At 42.9% G+C, this 20,824-nt stretch overlaps 2 protein-coding genes across 2 annotated transcripts; one reads left to right on the top strand and one right to left on the bottom strand.

Annotated features, from left to right (window-relative positions):
• Positions 1 to 1,127: 1,127 nt before the first annotated feature.
• Positions 1,128 to 17,024, bottom strand: MRAP (melanocortin 2 receptor accessory protein). The gene is made up of 3 exons (XM_068689315.1): positions 16,416 to 17,024; positions 11,247 to 11,346; positions 1,128 to 3,432 (listed from the first exon to the last, which is right to left on the bottom strand). Exons 1-3 carry the CDS (start codon positions 16,519 to 16,521, stop codon positions 3,318 to 3,320), a joined length of 321 nt encoding a protein of 106 aa, XP_068545416.1. The 5' UTR covers positions 16,522 to 17,024; the 3' UTR covers positions 1,128 to 3,317.
• Positions 17,025 to 17,171: 147 nt separating this feature from the next.
• On the top strand, positions 17,172 to 20,163 carry MIS18A (MIS18 kinetochore protein A). The gene is made up of 5 exons (XM_068689300.1): positions 17,172 to 17,424; positions 17,492 to 17,558; positions 17,710 to 17,832; positions 18,624 to 18,717; positions 19,300 to 20,163. The coding sequence occupies exons 1-5, from the start codon at positions 17,217 to 17,219 to the stop codon at positions 19,375 to 19,377; spliced, it is 570 nt and encodes a 189-aa protein (XP_068545401.1). The 5' UTR covers positions 17,172 to 17,216; the 3' UTR covers positions 19,378 to 20,163.
• The last annotated feature ends 661 nt before the right edge of the window (positions 20,164 to 20,824 follow it).

Raw genomic sequence — 20,824 nt, forward strand, 5'->3', positions numbered from 1 at the left:
CTTCATACACTTTATGGTTGGTTTGGAAGCAAAAATAATGTAAATAAGCTGACAATTTAAAGCTGCCAGCCTCTCATGTCAAAAATGTATAGCTCATATCTGCTTCTCAGTAAAGACAACGCCGCTCTGCATGTGGGAACTTTTAGAAACAAATTAATCTCTCACTGCTTCTGTGAGCTTCAATGTGTTGTAGTTATGTAGCAATTAAAAGATTATTACGGAGTCCTTCAGGAAGTAATGGTCAAATATCTTTAAAAAAGCAGATGGTTAGCAGTTGAATGATTTGTGTGTGTGAATTACTGCCAACATGCTCAAAATTCATTATAATAAATTACACGGTGAGTCATTTAAAAAAAATATGCTTCAATAAAATAAATTGTAGAGAGGATTCAGAAGTGGAAAGCTTGCCCTGTGTATGGGCCTGTGTTTTAAAACAAGGAGTTCCTACAGCTTAGTGCAAGTTATTTGCTTCGATGTCCTTGTGATGAGAACCATGCCCTGCACTGGGCCCAGCGGCCTGCCCTCACAGAAGTCATCATGAGGACAGGTCTTTTAAACCTTTTCCTCAAAACTGACAAGAAGTTGGTGAAGGCAACAACCCCAAAGACACGTTGCTTCCTGAGGTACGAGGTATGTACAGGAGGTACCTGCAGGTTTGAGTGCAGGTGGGGCTTCCTCAGGTTTAAGTGGACCTCAGCCCCACGGTGCTGGCGTGCAGGTGAGGAGACGTCTGACGTGCTGGGAGGGCTTCACGTACTGTGAGCAACCGGGCTCAGTTGCTTGTAGGGGGGGCAGTGCATTTTGGGGTAGGATTTTTATGGTCGTCAACTATTTGAACCTGCGGCATGAGGTGATTTGGGTTGTGCCTTGTTGGCTGATGGCTGCAGCAGTTCAACAGGGTGGGGATGCTGAAGGCTACGGAGGGAAGGCCTCTGTTAACTGAGGAGTCTGGGGGAAGGGGAAATAAAAGTACTAACTGGGAACAGCAGAGCACTGAAAGGGCCTTGAAATGGGTGTGTATGGAAATGTCACTGCAAGAAATGCATTTCTGTCCCTTCTTCCCGAGTTAGACATGTAAGATAGGCTTGCATTTTGCTTATTTTATCTTGTATTAAAAAAAAAAAAAAGGCAGTAATCATAATCTTTTAATTCCTAAGCCATTGTGAACGTTTCCAGATAATTTTATAGGAAAACAAAACCAAACCAAAACAAAAACACTAACTCCCTTTTCTGTGGTTACATACCACATACATGTTTCAGTGTGCCTACTGCAAGAACGCTCCTCGTTACGAATGGGAGCATCAGGATGTTTCAGAAATCCCCTTGGAAGCCATCTGTTGTGGAGAGGAGGCTCTTGAGAAGCAGGTGTGGGGTCTGTCACGAGTTAGCGAGGAGGAGGATGGAGCCAATGGGGCCAGTCCTCCTGCTGGAGAGGATTTCTAGGTCAGGGCAGATGCATCCCTGAGGAGGAAAATGGGTTGAGATGGTGAGGTCTTCTTCAGCCTCCTGGTGTGATTCTAGACACGAGGTAGACACAACTTGCAGTGGGACAGGTGCTGACCAGGGAGAAATTCTCCCCCCCTTTAAGGCAAGGGGAGCTTTGTTGCTAAACAGAAGGTAGTCCGGCTTTCACCACCACTGTTATTTGTGTGTCCTGTGTGAAGCAGCAAGAGATAAGCGTATCTGAGAGGTGGGGAAGGCCATCTGAGCTGATTAATGGAAATCTTTGTCTCTCTGACACATCTCTGTCCATGTAATGTCTTCAGTTCCTGCAGTCTTCCCTTGCTTCCTCCACTTGTTCCTGACTCGGTGAACTTGAGGCCTTGATCGGATTCCACGCTTAACCAAAGCGGTGGTCGGTTTGCTCAAAAAGCAAACTGCAGAAGTGTTTACCTCAGAGATTAAAAAAAAAATATTTTTTTTTTTTAAAGAAAACAACACTCAACACGAATACATGCCTGGTGGTTTGGTCTGTCTCTTGCGTTTGAGGCTTTTTTACCACAGCCCAGCCCACCCGCTCCCTGATAACATCGCAGCCCACACTCGCGGCGCAGCACGTGGCCGCTCTGGCAGTGCTTCACCGGAGGAGTTTTGGCTGCCTGCTTGGCGAGGTGAAATTTCTAAGTTTTTCCTCAAGTTTCAAATGAATTGTGTGCGGTCCTCAGCCCAGCAGCTCGCTGTGGGGTCTTTTACCCACTCCAGCCCTCGCTGCCTTCCACAGCCCGACTCTGCACTCGTGGTGCTGATCTTGCTGTAGCCCTAAGATACCGTTTCGAGATTGTTCAGTTTCTTTGTCACCTGCCATTCCAAGAGAAAGCAAAAGGGGACTGGCTATTAGCAGCAAAACTATTTCTGGGCAACTGCTAAAGCTAACGAGTTTATTCAGGAAGACACAACCACTTGAGATAATGAATGCTGCCAATAGCTTTTTAAAGGCTGTTCTAGCTAACCAGTGTTTTAATAATTTTCAGCTAACCCAAATATATATAATTTTGCAATAGGAAAATAAATACAAAGCATATTCTATCCTTGAGGGAACTGCTGAGCTTTAAGACAGTAGAGCAAGATGTAACCCTTCCAAAAGCAAAGTTTTATTGTTGATATTGCACTTGACATTACTGCTTATTTTTCAGAGGCTGGCCAAGTGGAGATGTCTCTAAGATGCAATTGATGAGACTGCGAGCTGAGGACAGAGCCAGAAATAGATGACTTGTGTCATCGTGGCTATAAACAATGTTGTGTTGCCTGATCAATGTGTTGGTGGTTTCTTTCACAGCAAGAAAACCGAGTGAAGACTGATGCTGCAGAGACACCCCTGAGGATAAGAGGGCTCTGTGTGCGCTCAGGTAAGCAAAGCAGAACTCTTTGCAGGACATGGGGCGTAACTGCTACGCGCTTTCTGCTGGAGGAGCAAATCTGCTCTCAGCCAAATGGGTGTTAATGAGAATCACTCAGCAGGCAGCACACCCTTTGCACCTCATAACTGAAAGATTATATTGAATCTTTACTTAAGTGAGAGAAATTTTGCAGTCATCAGAATCTAAAATGCTCTTCTAATCAGGCAACTGCAGCAACAGTGCTCCAATATGGTGGTTAGTGCTTCCTTTTAGGCATCAGTTTCAGTCTTTGTTGAAAGACATCTTTTTTTTTTTCTTTTTTTTTTTTTTTTCATCTTTTCCTGAACTAATCCAGCTGCAACCTAAGGAACTAATCTTCTCTACAGTCAGGAGAACTGTCCAGCTGTTTTTGTTTAACCTGTTCCAGTTTTATCTCAGGCTGAGGTACTTCCATGAATGCCAGTTTCATCTGAGAGGGAGTTAGTTAGGTGTTCCAGGAGCAACCTCATCTGTGTATGGGCTGCTGAGGTCATCGCAGTGAGGCTGTTCGCTGTTGGAACTGCTTTCTTCTGCCTGGTTCCCTACAATCACCTGTCTGTAACATGTGGAAAGAAAAAAAGGTATTGTTATCGGGGACCATAGCCTGGAAGATAGCAGCAATTTCATAAGCAAGTACATTATTAATGTTTTAGAAGTATAGATATTCTGGACTTCAAACCTCTTTATCCACCATCAGAATTATGTCCTTACCTGCAAATGGAGTGTGACCAACAGCAAAATTTTGAGCTGTGAGCCACATTTGGTGAACTCCCTCACTCAACATTGGACCTTCAGTTCAGCCCTTAAGCCCTTGATCCAGTTCTTTATCTGGATTTTTAAAGAGGGAACCAGAAACTTTGCTATGACTTGTTCTGTAGCAAGAGTGAAGGGATCTCTCACAGCTGGTCCTGGAAGGGAAGGGGGTTAGGAGTGATGTGTAAATCGAGTGAGAGTACAAGAGACAGAGCCACTTACACTGGGGGCGACAGCAAGAGGGATGTGTGACATCTGGGAGAGGTTCCCTGACACTAGCACTGGGAAAAGGCAGTTTAAGGAGGGGTGAGGATCTGAGCAAGAAAAAGAAGGTAGGACAAGGGTAGTGTGAAATTTTCAGCATACAAATAACATGGCACAGATGTATGGTTCTGCCAGAAAAATCAAGTTAGTGGTGGGGTGTAGGGGATGATGATATGAGAACAGCTGAGCATACCCTGTCTCCTCTTCCCAGCAGCTTCCCAAACATCACCCTTAAAAAATAAAAGGCAGATAGCTTTGGGCTAAAAGCAGTAAATTTCATTCTGTATGGCTAAACACAAGATGGTCCCAACTAGAACTACATTCTTAGGGCATCAAAGGTGAGGAGGAAAATTACATTGGGAAGAAAAATGTAACCCAAAAGTATAAGTGAAAATGGAAATTTTTTTGAAAAGTCTTATTAATGTCCTGGTGCCACAGATTAACAGACAAAAAAAAAGAGGGGATCTTTGACTAAACGCTACGTTTGTTTCAGTGGTTACACAAAAGTAACAAAATTGGGAAAATAATTGTATGGGAAATAATTATTTTGAATAATATAGAGGAAGGAAAATATAAACTTTGTAACTTCGAATTTATATTAATTACTTATGAAAGCTTCAAATATCTGTTCCTGACAAAACTAATTCAGCAGGGATCTTGCTTAACGGTAATTACAAAAATAAATAAAACAAACCCCCAAAGTCTCAGTAATACGCCCACCATGGGATGGAGGCAGGCAGACTTGGAGTTTGCTTTGATGTGATGCAGGCATATTCAAGAGATCTCTCTTCTCTCTGTTTGACAGAAGCAAGACAAAAATACTCTTACCGAAGTGGGATGCTTTCTTTCCAGTCCATTAAGCAGCTGAACATCATCAGCTAGCTATCCATATTCTTAAATCAGTGGGAGAACTTGCCTCCCAGAGATCTGCAAACTGTCTGAGGAGAGCTCTGGCTGGCTCTTGTTAATCTTTAACCACCCTTGGAACAGTGAAGAAATGTGATGAGATGAAATGTGATGGAAGGGCCCTGGTGTCCCAGTACCCAAAGGGAGTGAACTGGTCAAGCCAGGTCACCACAAGCCAATGTAACTGACCTCAGCCCCCGGCAAAATGAAAAAATCATGGAATTGAAACTAAGGTAAGGTACAACTGAACAAGTATTCCAAGGGACAAAAAAAGTAATTCCCAACAGTGTGGTTTTATAGAAAGACAAGGACAGTGAAACATGGCTGATTTCATTTCTTTAGGGGAATCCCATTTGGAAGATAAAGGTAGTTGCATGTATGTGAGCTATCTGAACTGCAGCAAGGCATTTGGAGTAATGTTCTGTACTGATTTCTTTAAAAAGAAGTATGCCCCAAACCCATTAAACAGGTGTTAAGTGAGTTAGGCTGCTCAAAGCGTAACTGGAGAACGATCACTGACTGTGGATGTTTCAGGCTGGGCTCCATAGGGACCTGATGCAGCTCGGCATTTTCATCAGTGATCTGGAAGTACATGTAAAATCACGTAAAAAAAAGAAAGCAAGCTGCAGATGAAGATACAACGATACAAGGAAGAGCAAACAGTCATATATTCTATGATTCTATGATGATATAGTACAGACTGGACAGCCAGGTAAAATGGACCTATTCAAACAAAATTAATTTTAAAGCCTTGTTCCTGGCAATAATAATCTTCATTGAGAACTGCAGGTTTTTCAAGAACTGTTCTCCCTAAAAACAAGAAATTGTGATAGCACAGAAGAGCTAGAGATATTAAGAAAAAGACAAAAACAAAAACAAATTAGAGTCAATATTCTGTATTTATGGACTTCTAGAGGCAGACTTGATCTTTGAAAGCCTGGAGTACTATACTATAATTCTAAATTTTCATATATTTACTATAGTTTGGTCTATCCACAGTGATCATGCATGTGGTTTTTGGAAGGACCCTGATCACAGCAATCTCTCTTCCTGTCTGAGTTCACACGCACATGCAGACTCTGGCTGGTGCTAACCAAAACCCCAGACTTATTTTTCACTTGGAGATAAGTTCTCCCTGAGCAACCTCAGCACCACTGTAGCAGTGTCACATCAGACAGAGCCACGATGCCTGCCAAGAGGTACAGAGCGTGCTCCAGGTGGTCAGCCTTTGATGGCAGCAGCAGGAACACTTTTCTGTGAAGGCCCTGTAACTTGAGTTCTGATGACTGATGTCCTGTAACCAGCTTTGACAGCCTGTGCTCCTCTGGCTCTGACAGCTTCTTACATGAAAAGGATCTGGGTCTGTCAGCATGAAAAGAGAAAATTCTCCTAACGATGGAGGTGTGGAAGACAGCTTCATCCCTTGAAACCAGAGCCTTGAGGAAAACTTATTATCTGCTGTTTGAGAAACTGTACCAGGGAGAATTTGGGATAGATCCCCAGGAACACTGCATATGGGAAGCCAGCTTTAAGGATTTAGCTGTCCTAAATACAGGAGAGAGAGGGCTGAAGATAGCAGAGAACAGGAGCAGAGCATGACCTGCTTTATCAGAGAAGTACCTCTCATGATGATCTTCTTACTATGGTATTATTAAGAACTTAGTCTCCCCAAAGACAAGGTGGCACGGCCAAGTAGAGCTATGACACTTCTTATTGTCAGCAGGAGGAATATAATCTGGCACCCTGAGTATCAGATTGACTGCCTTTGTGTACAGGAATAGGTACTTTTTGTTATTGTAAGAGAGACACAGTGGGTATGTTGTTCGCTAACACGTATTTCAATCTTGAAGATATATATAAAAATAAAAAAATAAAAAAAAAAAAAAAAAAGGAAAATTATCTGCCCTCATATGAGATCTAGGATATTACCACAGATTTTTTTTTTTTTTTTGTCCTACAGATCAAAATCCCTGAGCTGCCAAATATCCAAATTAGTTCCCCAGTTCCAGGAATGAAGCAGCTGTTGCAATTGATCTGGATGGAGCAGAGAATTGAAAGAGCACATGGACATTGTACAGTCTGTCCACCAAAGCAGTGGTTATCTGTCTGTCCGTGAAGGAAGCCCTCACCTGCAAACTGAGACAATAGCTGGCTGCAGAACAAGCGTTTTAAAGCCAAGTCACACATCTCTGTCTGGCAAGAGGGATCCCAAAGCTAAGTTACTGTATGCCTCAGCAATATCAGGTAAAAGTTGGTCGTAGTTAGGGGGAAAAATATCAAAACACTGAGTCAGGTTTCTTACTGCAAGAGTCCACAAGGCTCATGCTGCCAAGGAGTCCAGAGCCACTTGGTAGATTCCCCTTCTGAGGCTACCATGACAGCAAGAAGTGTTGATAAGGGATCAGATATGCAGATCTTCATTTTTTGCCTCCCCTATTACACTGTCTGTGAGGCAAGTGGTTATCTGAAGACTTTGGATGTCCACAGCAGCCTCAGTCAGGCCGTCAGGGATGCACAGCCAGCAGTGGGAACACAGGTTTTCCCCGAGAGGACTAGGAAGTTGTGTTATCCACATCACGTTCAAGCCTCCAGTCAGATGTTTCCAGCCACTAACCCTATTTTCTGTATCACTAAATATTCATAAGAACAGAAATATATATATATATCACTTGGATATATCATTTTGGATGGTAAGAAATACAGTTTATATAAATGTTAGTGCTGGCTCTTGATTACAACAGTGTGGTAACTGCCTTGGCATGCTAATGGGTTTGAAACAATTGGTCCCAAACCATTTTTTCTTTCTTTTTGTAGGGATGGCATAACAGTGACAAAAGGGACTGGGACATGGATTCTTTCTTGCAGCTGTCTTGCAAGGATCAACCCTCGCCCCTCTCTTGAGCTTGCTCATCTGACTTGGCACCAAACCGTTCTGTATTGTGGAGAAGAGCGTGGTGCAATCAGACCACAGCGTTGGGTCCGGGACCTCTCAGCATCTCAGGATTATGCTGTGGAATAAGTAGATCTAGTCATTGCATACGGCTTTCGGAAGACACTTTGGCTTCTTTTCCGTATGGGTATGCAGCTAAAAGTCAGCAGACTATCCTGTGGCAGATGTCATGGCCTTGCCAACATATTAAGACATCGGCGTACACAGTGGTAGAAGAGAGATGATCATTGCACGTTGTACAAGGCCAAAGTGTAATCCTCAGGGATCCCACAGAGATCCAGCTGACAATAAAGACAGTTGACCTATGGCAGTAGGGGTTTGCTTGACGGTCAACTGGGGACAAGTGAGAGCAAGAAGAAATGCTCCTATAAACGTTCAGATGTGAAAGCATGCTTGTTTCACCAAGCAATTGAGCAAGCTGAAACAGAACAGAACGTCCTATGTACCCCTGGGTTTGACAGAGAGACGGATGAACACAGAAACTGTGAAGGTAAAAGTTCCCCAGCCTTGACCAGTGACGCACATGTACATTTGTTAGGTGAAGGTGTCACGATTATCATGGCAAAAGAGTAAGGAGATGTCTGTGCTGAATATAGTTGATAGGCATGCCAATGATAATGAATGGATTACAGAAAAAGAAGAAGAAAGAGGAGGATGGTGGAAGCTAAGATGGTGGAAGAATTTTTACTATGTTTTCTTGCTGAAATGAAGAGAAGAGTAATTGGAGCAGGTGGTTAGAAAACAAATGGAACTCAATCCAAAAAAGCAAATTTGGAGGGTTTAATATTTTTTTTCCCCCAGTATATTTTAAGCATAGAAAACTGATAAGACAGGATGCTTTAAAGCCCTAAGCAAACCTCATCCAATACTGCTTTCCATTAATGATTCCTAGGCATTCCACAAAAACCTCCTTGGTCACAACAGCTTTCAGTGGGTGAGACTGAACATATTGGGGACGAAGATGGATATTTGTAAGCCCAGCATTTAATTCAGTAGCATAACATAGAAGTGATTTTAAAAAAGATACTTCTAAAAAAAATCCTCTGAACACACCGAGATATTCATGCGTACAGACTTCTGCCACTTTTTTCAGTAACAGCAGATTAATGGGAACAGGCCTCTGTTACCGTGTAATTTCATGTCCATTTCCATGTGTTTCTTGTATTATTAGCTTGCCTCCTGCTTTGTGGTTTATTTGGGCAAGTTGCCTTTTTTATTGTTGCTGTTACCTTTTGTGAGCATGCCAGAGGCCTTAGGGTGCCAATAAATTCAACTATTAGTGTTCCTTTTTTTTTTTTTTTTTTTTTACTGCCATATTATACCCTTGCTTCCCTCTGCTTGTTTGTGACCTAATCTTGAACCTCTGCCTAATTTGCTGAGCTGAATTTTCTGTGTCCTGATCAGATTAGGAGGAGCAGCGGGCAAATGCATCCCTGTTTGCATAAAACGTGTTTGCCAGAAAACCCAGCAGCAAACAAAGCAAACCAAATGTAGAAAGCTGCAAACAGAAACCTGTCCTTAGACAAAGTTCAGGTTGACAGGCAGCGTTACAACTACCTTCCCACTCAGCACGTGGGTGCTGCACATCCGTGAGCACTGCGTCTGCATCCCCTACAGGTACCTGAGCAGCCCCCACCTGGTTCTTCACAGGGCAGGGTCTGTAATCCTTTAGAGAACTGGGGACACCTGTCCAGTGGGGGTTTTACTCAGTGTCTCTTTTCAGCCACGGAGGCTTTGGGTAGAAACACTCTACTAAAACAGGTTAGCTATTCCAGCTATTTGCCACTGGTGGATCTTTCCTTGTTTTGTCAAGCCCAGCTGTAAAAAACAGTCTGGCTGACACTAACATGCCCATCTGGGATCTCCCTGTAAATCTAGATGCCCTTCTACAGAGCTGCATGTTCTGCACACATTCTGAGCCTGAAAATTATCATCATGCTTTATGGGGCTACTCACTAGCTGCGACCCATCTCCGTCTCCCTAGTGGTGAATAGTACTTCTACTGAAATTTCAATTAAGTTACCAAGGTAAGAGTAACAGAATGTAAGCATTAATTGCAGGGAAATGGCCTGAGGCTAATTCCAGGAGATTCTGGCCCAAGAGAAAACCCAGTTGAACCATGTTATTTCACTCCTAAGCTGACTGGTATTGTGAATGCTACGTGCTCGTGGTTGGCAGGTGCTTCAAATCATTTCACAACTACACTTCCAAGTGATTAATATTGCCTCTGACTAAGAGTGTTTGTAGTTTTACCCAGGGCTTACTATGCTGAAGGACTGCAGTTCAGATGTGGGCCCCCTTTGGGAAGGAAAGCACTGTCTGTCTATTGGCAGGATTTGCCAAACAAGAAAAGAATAGAAAATAAGCTTAGATCTTCAGAGAGCTATACATCAGTATTTTCACAGAGTTAATTTAAATTCCAAGAACTTTAAAGTATTTAGGGAGTGAGCTACTCACTTATTTCAGGCAGGAAAGACGCTTCTGCACAACAGGGCATAGAGCATTAGCCCATTGACTCCTCACAGTAATTTGGGGATGAATACAACTGTGTGTTTTTTAGACGTTAAGTCATCAAGTAAAAAAAGAATTAATCACAACCAACTTAATGTACCACTCTAAATTGTTCCAGTGAATCACTGCCCTCAGATAAAACATGCGGAACAGGCGAGCTTGAGCAGCAGCAGCTTCCAGCCATTGCATTTTAATACTTGACCACACTTTACCCTTTGATTGTTATCATCGGGCTCTTGGGCACTAAAAGCTGTTCTAAAGATAGAAACAGATAGTTCATAACCAGCATCCTTGAGCCGCTGCTCCTTGAGAAATTAATTGATTTGAGTATATTTCTCTCATCTTAGGACACATTTTCTGGATCTCATTTTTTATCCCCAATTCTTCCCAATTTCTTTAAAACCCCCTTTAAAGAGTGCATTCTAATATACATACGGCATTCTTGGAATGGTCTAAACAATGCCACACATAGGATTATGAGTTTTGTGATCTCACTGGTAAATTTTCTCTTAATCAAGTCTTACAGGATTGCGTTGGGAGCTCATGTCCACCTACTTTACCATCATTATTCCCACTTCCTTCCTGGGTGTGCTTTATGTGGGGTAATCCCTCATTCTGTGTGTAAAGCAGACACGTTTATAATACACAGCCTTGATAGCTGGCATAAGTAAAATGTGTTTGCCAACGCACCGGGTAGACCAGGCCTCTCTGCCCGTCCCTGTGCTTTCCTCTTCCCCCATCTTTCTTTCATCAGCAAACCCCAACAGTTACGAACTCCTATTTTTATCCAGGTGATTAATACCAACAGTGCCTAGCAGTGGGTTGAGAGGCACTCAAACCAACTCATAACATAACAAGTGTCATCTCAGTGTGCAATTATAAACGTTGAATATAATTGCTGGATCATTCAAAGCAGTGAATGAATGGTTCATGCAGATAGTTTGATCACGCTTAGCTATACTTACTTCACTTCTGATTGTACTTACTTTACTGGACTTGATCCAGAGCGGGACATATACAGCAAAATAAGGAAAAGAAACATCACAAAGGCAGCAAGTCCAACCCAAAAGGCTATGACAATAGAATCTGTGAACACAACACAGTAATTCTGTCACTGGTAACACAGCAAATGCAAAACACAGCAATATAGTTTATGATCTGTATAGTTTATAGTGTATAGTTTATGATCATGTGTGTCATGGAACTAATTCAACTTAATTAAGCCCCCGAGAGAGGGGAATGCCAGTGCCAATTTGCTAAAAGTCTTAAGAGCCTCCTGGCAATTTATTGTGACAGTATATGGCCAGGGCTGGGGAAAGGCTGGAAAAAATGGAGTAAGTGTGATGGTGACTAGGACTATGCATATTTTTGAAAGGTAATCCTGAGTACCTAGGATGTTTTTCCATTTTGGCTGTTCGTAGGGAATACAGTTCCTTTTACAAAACCACAGTGCTGTACTCAAGACTGAGCTGCTACTGCTCAGTGCACAGCCACATCCTGCCCTCAGGTGAAAAGGTACTACATGTGACCCTTAAGAGGATGCTTTCAGGGAGGGAATTCTAGCTTTGAAAATATTTTCTACTAGGAAATGCTGGACTTTCACACAGGAAAGCGTGTTGAAAAGCACTCGTGACCTTCCTAACACAACAGTCCAGTGGAAGAGACTGTGGATTGTCCCCTGCCCAGCTGTAATACTTCTGTCATCATCACGAAATTGTTCAAAATGAAGCCTACTTTACCAGGATTGATTTCTGTAAGGAACCAGTAAGTGGATTCCTAGCACTGCAGTACGTGTTCAAAATCGGTTTAAACCAGCCTAAGGCCCTGCCACTGCTGTTATCTCTGATTCAGACGAAAACTTGTTTTTGTTTGTTTTTTAAATTAGTGAAAGGAAAAAAAAATAGCACTAACAGGGCTCAGAAACAGTTTTGGGAGCTGGTCCTTAATGAATTAAGGCTGCAGTGCTGCTGAAATTACTGCCTCAGTTACGGGCTTGCTATTAGATGGGATGAATCTGCTCCTCCTCCAGTAGCACCTTTGGTCACTGGTTCAACATGCTCCGTCCTGGGATCAGTGCAGTGGTGAACTTCCCAGTTAAAGCCTTGGAAAGGTTGTGAGTTGGGCAGGGCACAAGCTGAGAAATGCCCTGAATTCATCACTGGCTACCCACTTCGACTGAGGTGAAAAAGAAGGGTCATTGACTCCAGAGACAAATATTGACCAGGATAAAATAAATCTTCTATCTCAAAGGACAAAAAACATTCATGTTCTTTGAAACAGGTCCAGTATGTTTGATTAGGTGTTTCTTTGTGAAAAAGTTCAGAACGTGTTGTCATCAGAGCCACCAAGAGATTATGGGGTTATTCTAGCTCCTTTAAACCTTAAACTAGAGCTGACCCAGCGGAACTCTTATCAGAGAGTTCAGTTTTGGCTGGGATACTGAGAAATGAGAATGTGCAAAATGACTTCTGGAGCATCGGCTTATTTCATTCTTCCCCTTTTAAACAAAATTTTACTGAGCTTTAATTCAGAGGAAGGTAAGTTAGGATGTGAGGGCCAGTATTCTGTCCTACTCTTCCAAAAATGAAGGGACTCGGTGACTGGGTGCTACTGGCCAGTCTCAGCTCCTCAGGGGAAAATTATTGACTTGTGTTTAAAAAGACTAAACCAAAACCAAAAAGCTCACGATCTAGAAATATTTTGAAAAGCTCAGTATTTAAGTGCTCAAAGCCAAGTGGACAGAAGTGCAGAGCTGGAATTTATAGCCCTCTATATCACAGCTATTTGAGGTTCACCTTTTAAGAGAAGTTTTAGTACGATCCATGGAATTCACTGAAGCTAATCGAATTTGTTTCAGATCTCATGGGAAATTTGAACTCAAGAGGGATAAACAGAAACTTCCGGACTGTTTTTAAAGCCTTGCAATTAGGATTTTTCTGAACTGGGATAACGTATTTTAACAATCTATAAAAAGCTCTCCAAGTGCTAACGTTTACAGTCACTGTTTGTATGGGTGTGTGTTTGTTTTAAATATCCTATTAGTTCATGGGCCAATTAAGCTTTTTATTATTTTTATACAAAATGGATAGAAGTACACAATACTATTAACAGAAAGCAAGACCAAGTCTTTATAGCTGGATTTAGGCTCATTTCATGAGACAAACACATTCTCACCATGCTTCTGGGACAGGCCACATAACAGAGGAAAGAAAGTGCAGAGATTCAGGTCTCTGTTTTATATTAAATAAATAAATAAATAATATATATATATATATATATATATAGGGCAAGATTGAATTAGGGAGTTATCATTCCATCCCAAGGGTCATGACAAACGTATAATTTATTTGGGCGGATTCTGCAATGCACCTAAACAAGTGCTCAAGTCCCATTGCAGTCGATCACCAGAGGCCCTCTGGAATATCCAGTAGATATTTTAATATTGGAGATATCACACATTTTGCCAAACTTGGAATGTTTATGGCCCTACCTAAAGAGAAATTATCTCATTTTGTCTTCAGCACAACGGGCAAGGATTTGCTGAATCTAGTTTGTTTTCAGAGTTCCAAGCATATGACGATGATAATCCCAACAGCAGCTTTTGAAAATATATGAACGTAAAGATTTTGTAAAGATGGGAAAACCTACAAAGTATCTTCATTGCTTGACCAGCCCTTTTCCTCAAAGCAAGGAAGAAACTAACCAGCTGCAAAATTATTATAGCTTGCTGTCCCAGCGGTATTTGGAGAAGGAAGAATAAAAGTACTAAGATGACGCAGTATGTCCATTCCTCCTGGACCGCTGACATGGAAAAATGTCTGTTTTTATAAGAAGCACAAAACCCCCAAACCATCAATTTAACTTCCCTGCCTATCAGGAAACCAAACCCAACATTTGGAATTTAGAAATTGATACAGCCAACATGGGCTTTTTAAAGACACAAATCACGGAGCAGAGCTCCGTTTTGGCACGCTGCCTAGAAATACCTTACATAAGCAGCCGCCCCAGGGGACACCAATTGCCTTAACATTAGCCTGCAGAGGGGAAAAATAGTATATCCCACACCATGCTATTTCCTCGTTCTTTCTCTTCTTTGCCTGGGAGATGGGCAGCTGAAATACGGAAGCCTGGTTTCCTGCAGATTTGTTTCTCAATGCTTAGCCTAAGGGTGATTTCCTCGGTGCCTAACAGGGCACGATCTCTGCCTGCAGCTTTTTGGTCAGTAGAGGTCTTCGTTCACCATGTTCTTCCCCCATTATTCAACCACCAGCTGTAGGAACTTGTAGGAAATTTTATATCTGGGAGGCCTCCACTCCTTTGTTATTCAGTCAATGAGCTGAAGATGCTGAAGGAGCAGACTGGATGTGTAAACACACAGTCTGGTCACATAAGTCACCTCCTCAGAATACAAAAAGACCTGACAGGTGTCAGACTTCTCTGTGTCTTCAGGGTGAGAGAACAAATGAAAAAAATCAGTAAGAGAAAAGTTTTCTCTGTTTGGTTCTTGTTGTTTTGTTTTTAATTGAAATAAGGCTTATATGAGATCACTCACAAGCACTCAAATAGGTATGTGGTGATTTCCTCTGTGAAACTATCAATGCATTTCAATTAAATTTAACAGAAGGAGAGCGTCTTCTCACAGAAGCAAAACTTCCACAAGTTTCAAGAAAACAAGCAGCTGGGTAAAGAGAAATATCCTACAAATGACCATGGAGGGAAATGCTGCAACACAAACTCCACCTCTCTTATATATCAGGGACTCCAAATGTTAAAAAGATGCTATTAATGAGGGGAAAAAAAAAGAAAAAAAGTTGAGATTCCTGAATTCTGCTAGTCCAGCCACATACAGGGGACTTACAGCCTGCTAAACTTGGTGTTTCAGAGGTTCCCTGGAAGAATGTGGGGGCAATTATCTGCCATAACTTTAAAATTAAGAGAATTAGAAAAGTGGTGTAAAGCTGCTCATAACCTGCCTGTTCCCAGCAGCACCAAATGTTGCTCTACAGCATTCTGGAGCAGGGTTTTATATACAGAAGGCTGTGGGTATTTACGTCACCTTATTTAAGGTACATTGCTCTTGGTACCAAAAGTTGGAGGCAATAATGCTAGGCTCCTCAGAACAGGCAAAAAAGCTTTTCTAGAGGCAGTGACTCCCATACCCATTTAGTTGCAGTTGTCTTCAGCTAACTGAATAGGGACCAGTAAAGCTCACAGCTGTATCACTCAGACAATGATACAACCACAGGGAGAGACTTGATGGGAATCCCAGGAGAGCGCTGCCCATAGCCTTAGCGGCTCAAACATGCCTATATGCTCGCCTCTGATCTTCGTCAATCCATCTAGCTATACCCATTTCAGTTAATCCCTCACGACACTACTGATTTTATTTTAGTAAACCCAAAGCAATGCAGTTACATTAGAAAAAATTGACTTAAATAATAGCAAAAATACATTGTTATGCCATTGTGCAAAACCAAGTGTGAAATTGAATTAGCTGTCCCCAGCTGAATTCAGAGAATATTATGTCACATCAGGCACTTTGAAAATAAACTCCTAAACCCAGCAGAATCAGCTTTCATGGCAACAAGTGTTTTGATGATAACGTATATTACTGCTTACAATTCAGAAGCAGTAAATCACGGGAGGAAAAACAATAGAATATATTTTCAGCTTGTTGTTCCTGGCTAGTGGAAACACAAACATCTTCCTTTACCAAGGTTTTAAATATTTATCAGTTGTAATGTAAGCCATACGTCCCAAGACAAAACAGGATAGTCTTACAAAAAAAATTGTGCTCATGTAGTTGACTTTTCTGGGAGCAGCAAGCAGGTAGCTCACACCCCACACTACAGATTTGCACAGTGTAAGGTTTATACTTAGCAAATGGTTAAGAAAAATATCTGTCCTTCTAAATAAGAGTTAATAGCAGCAGCCTTAGAGTTTGAAGCACTGTGAGGCAAAGCAAAGAGCGGCATTGCTAGCAGTTAGTGCTGTTAGGGCACAGCGCAGGTAAGGCAGCTGGGCACGGAGACACCCGTCCATACAGACCACGTACACATAACTCTCACAAAGAAGCAAAATCGAGTCGGTGCGACAAGCTCTGCCACATTTTGCCCGCTGTGCTGGATCAGCACCTGCCAGTCAGCGTTACTCACATTTATTAACCTTCAGCTTCCTTCCATCCACTGGGATCGGGTCAATGTAATCCCAGTAATACTCATAGGACCAAAAGTACTCCGACGAGTTGGTCCTGTTGGCCATGTTGGGAGAGAGTGCATTTTAAACCAGCTCAGTACTCCAACCAAATACTTTTTTTTTTTTTTTTTTTTTTTTTGTCCCTCATTGTGCTTCAGCGCCCTCAGAAAGAGGTTGCGTAAGCGATGCCTGTGTAAATCACCCCGCAGCTCAAGGACTGCCTTGGTGCCGGACCGTGCTTGGCAGAAATTAATGTTGGTGCCTGACAGAGGAGGGACAGCCGCCTTCGGGCGTGACCCTGGCTCCCCAGAGGGCTGTTAGGGTGTTCCTCAGCGTGCCCGGGGCTGGCGGGGACATGGCGATGGGATGGGCAAGTGCCAACGGTGTCGTGGAGACTGAGAAACCAACGAGGCACCCTGGGGAGCTACGGGGGAGAGGTTGTTTGGGGGACTTTCTGCGAGCAGCGTGCTTAGGTGCAATACTCGAGGCGCCCCTCACAGAGGGCGGCGCCCCCCACTCGGGGCTCGCCTCACAGCGCCCGCCCCGGCCGCCATTTTGGGGCTGCCCCCGGGCAGCGGCTGGGGGGAGGGGGCGGGGCCACACCGGGGCGGTGCCTCCGAGGGGCGTGGCCACGACACGGGATGGGCGTGGTTATGCAAATGAGGCGCTGAGTCCCCGCCCCTCTAAGGAGGGGATTGGCTCCGGCGGGCGGGCGGAAGCGCGTCACGGCCAGTTCCGGCGCGGGCAGTTGGAAGGCGGGCATGGCGGAGCTGGACTCCTCGCTCCTGCTGCTGGAGGCGGGCGGCGGCCGGGACCCGCGGCCGCAGCTGGCGCCGCCGGCAGGGCAGGCGGAGGGCGACGAGGACCTGATGCCCATGGTGTTCCTGTGCGCCGGCTGCAAGCGGCCCGTGGGCGACACGCTCAGCTGGGTGACCAACGACGAGGAGACGGGCTGCGTCGTGCTGCGCAGTGAGTGCCCGGCGCCGCCCCTCCGAGCGGCCGTTAGCGGCCGTTGGTCACCTCTCCCTCCCCGCAGGTGCCTCCGCCAGCGTCTCGGTGGACAAGGAGCAGAAGCTGTCCAAGCGGCCCGGAGAGTGCGGATGGTGAGGCGCGGGGCCCGGGGGCAGGCGCGAAGGAGGCTCCAAGTCACCCTGGATGAGCCCCGTTTGGGATGAAGTTGGGCACAGGTGGCTTTCTGGCATTATTTTCCTTCCTACATAAATGTTACATGCTCTTTTTTTTTTTTTCTCAAAGCATGATCGAGACGTTGTTCTGCTCCGGCTGCTCCAGGACGCTTGGCAGCATCTACAGGTGCACCCCGAAACATCTGGACTACAAGAGGGATTTGTTCTGTTTCAACGTTGACTCGATTGAAAGGTAAAGGCAGGATTCTTCTCGCTAAGATAAACCTCACCCTCCGGGCGTCATGTTCAAAGACGCTGCTGTTAACATTCACAGCATGCATAGACAGAGCTGTTTCTGCACCTTGTGTTACTGCTGCTAGCGTCGTGGTGCTGAAGTTGTAGCTGCACCATCTGTGTAATGTTAGACAAGTCCCAGAAAAGGAAAGTATCAGGGTCACCAGTATTAGAAACTGCACACCACCTCTGAAAATTCCTGTAAACAACACAGGAGGGTTCCTTCTCAGCTTCTCAGAAGTGAGTACATATGTGCTCTGCCCTAGACAACAGAAAAAGACCTTGCAGTCATAACTACTACCTGTAGTCATAGGTAATACACAATATGCCTGGCTCCAAACCATTGGAGGTGTGTGTCATCAGCAGAGAACACAAGCACAGGGGCTTAATGTATGCTCCTGTGTAACTGTTTTACAGTTAAAAAGTGTCTGGAAAATGAAGGTCTGCTGTTATATCGGTTTCATCTGATTTGTAGCACTTGAAACTGGTCTTAAATCGTTCCTTGATAACTACATCCAGAATTCAGTCCCCACACTCTTATCTGAGCGTTACTATTTGAACTTAAAACTGTTTTCATTCCACCAAACGGTTTGTTTGCAAGATGACTAAGTTTTGTTGTTGTTGTTCCTGGAATCATTCTTCTACTGTGTTAGTGTATTAATTGTAATCATCGAGAATGGTGGATGAATCTTACGCTCATTCTTCTGCCTTCAGAGTGAAAAGTGCATGATCTAAACTGTAGCATATCAGTTACACTTTAGGATCTTCAGAAAAGCAGGCTGCTACTGATGAAGAACCTCTAACTCTTGAAAGTCGAGCTGCCTTGGAAGAAGCACTAGAAAGGGTAAGACTTAATTTTGCATCATTCTTTGTGTACGTCACCACTGTGAAATACTAATATCCTTAAATTGTTTCTGCAGAGCAACCTATAACTTCATCCAGATCAACTCTGGGTTTTAATATATGCTATCACTTTGTGCTGTTTTGTTATCTAAAGCTTTCAGTAACTTCGTTTCTAGTTTTCACATTAATTATCGTTTTCTATTTATCAAATACAGCTTTAGATTAGATTTAGAACTGTCCGTAATGAGAAAGACAGCTTGACTTTGGCAGTTCATAGACCAGCCTGGGTTGGAAGGATCCTTGAAAGATCATCAAGTCCAACCTTCACGTTTTCATTTAGCTTTTAATCGTGTCTCTTCTATAGGATTGTCTTGTGCTTAAACTGACTTCGTGCTTTTGCTCTTACTTTGTATTGAGATCCTGTGTAAGGAGTGGAATTTTGCTACACAAAGAGGTTGTGGGGATAGCTGGGAGCACAGCATAATAAGATTGGCTCTGAAAATGGAATGCTGACATCTACGCATCGTTTTTGTATTGTTGATTTCTGTTTCTAACCAAGCATCTTTCCATGTTTACCTTACAGGCAGACACCATACTAAAGGCTCTGGAGGCGAGGATGACTGCTGTTGAATCGAGTATTGAATCTCTTCACGATGTCTGATTCTCTTCAAAATAATCTTTGGAAGAGAGCTTTCTGCGTCTAAACTAACTGCTGGAGAAGGATATGTGTGAAACTTGTCCTTCTAATACTTTGGAATCTGTGGGAACACTGTGAAAGCTGAACAAAGAAATGAAAGACAGAAGGGGCTGCTATAGTCAGCATTGTTCTACTGCAACAGTTCTTCACCACTGAGTGCCTTCTCCTTTAAAGAGAATACCCCAGGGAGAGTTTGTTTGTATAGACTTTTGTTTCATATGTAAATATTTATTTAAATTTTTACCTCTGACAGCAAAGCATTTATCTCCTGAATTCACTGTAAACCTGTATCTGCTGAACTAGGTTTGTATCTTTCCTAACTGATTAAAAAAAAAAAAACAAACCTCTGACTTCAGTTGAAGTAGCAATATATGTTACTTTCTTGTCTCTACAGCCTTTGCTTGACCTGTGCTCAGAGACAGAAATGGTCCAGTAACATTTTTTTGCAAGCTCAAGGCTAAAATGAAATAACTGTAAAGAAGGCTTTAAAAGCATTTGATTAAATGGCTTTCCATTCAATACTGAAGGTCATGTGTGACAGCTTCAAGGGAAGGAAAACAAACAAGGCTGGTGTGTGTTCGAGCAGTGAATTCAGTGCTAATTAAGAGTGGTTGTCATTACTTTGTTTCAATGTAGATATTTTGGCTTTTACTTTGTTCTTCTGTGTATTTAGGCATTAGGGTTTCCAATATGGTGTTCATGTTCAGTGACTTTTTTTCACCAATAAAACAAAAGAAAAGTAAATGAAAATAGTCTAAGGGAAGAACAGTATTGTTTTTCTTTTCCCCATTACCCAAAACTAATCTTTACTACTAATTTTCAAGTCTTCTCCAAAAGCCTGGAGTGAATTTCCTATTCTTCTTCCCACTGGTAAGTATTTTCTGAAAGCTTCTTAATTTTCTAACACCCTACCCTCTATCTTCTACTTTCCTCTATTTTGTTTTGAAGTAGCATTTTATTTGGCCTGCTTTGATCGTCTCTCCTAGGCTTTCATGTTCAAGTAACAGAACCACTTTATAGCAATTTCATGATAGGTGTTAAGTCACAAGCACTAATCTTTCCAATCAAATTAGTATCCTTTGTGAGGCAGCTTCCTCCGAAGCATGGTTTTGCTGTTCAGTTACACCGTAGACTTCTTTCTGGATGACTGAAGAGAGCCATAAACTTCTGCCTTTTAATTAAAGGTTGATGGTTTTCACTGTATAGTGAATACATTTTTGTCAGGAGAGCTAGCTTGATGGCTTGATAAGCCTGCCTTTTCAGACATAATCCTCTTTCCACATATGTTTTCTAATACGTGGATTTCCTTTGTATTAAGTAGTATGGGAGCAGGGGTGCAAGCTAAGCTCATAAGGATCTCAATGGAACTTTCCTTTTTTTCAGACGTGAACATCTCAAGGTTTTTGACCAA

The sequence above is a fragment of the Anas acuta genome, chromosome 1, assembly GCF_963932015.1.
Source record: "Anas acuta chromosome 1, bAnaAcu1.1, whole genome shotgun sequence".
Taxonomy (NCBI): Eukaryota; Metazoa; Chordata; class Aves; order Anseriformes; family Anatidae; genus Anas; species Anas acuta.

Coding starts and splice junctions, on each gene's coding strand:
- MRAP (XM_068689315.1), bottom strand. CDS start 16,521: ATGGCCAACAGGACCAACTCGTCGGAGTACTTTTGGTCCTATGAGTAT. Junction 11,347..16,415: donor GAAGCTGAAGGTTAATAAAT/GTGAGTAACGCT, acceptor TTGTGTTCACAG/ATTCTATTGTCATAGCCTTT. Junction 3,433..11,246: donor TCTGGATCAAGTCCAGTAAA/GTAAGTACAATC, acceptor CACATGTTACAG/ACAGGTGATTGTAGGGAACC.
- MIS18A (XM_068689300.1), top strand. CDS start 17,217: ATGGCGGAGCTGGACTCCTCGCTCCTGCTGCTGGAGGCGGGCGGCGGC. Junction 17,425..17,491: donor GGGCTGCGTCGTGCTGCGCA/GTGAGTGCCCGG, acceptor CCCTCCCCGCAG/GTGCCTCCGCCAGCGTCTCG. Junction 18,718..19,299: donor TGGAAGAAGCACTAGAAAGG/GTAAGACTTAAT, acceptor TTTACCTTACAG/GCAGACACCATACTAAAGGC.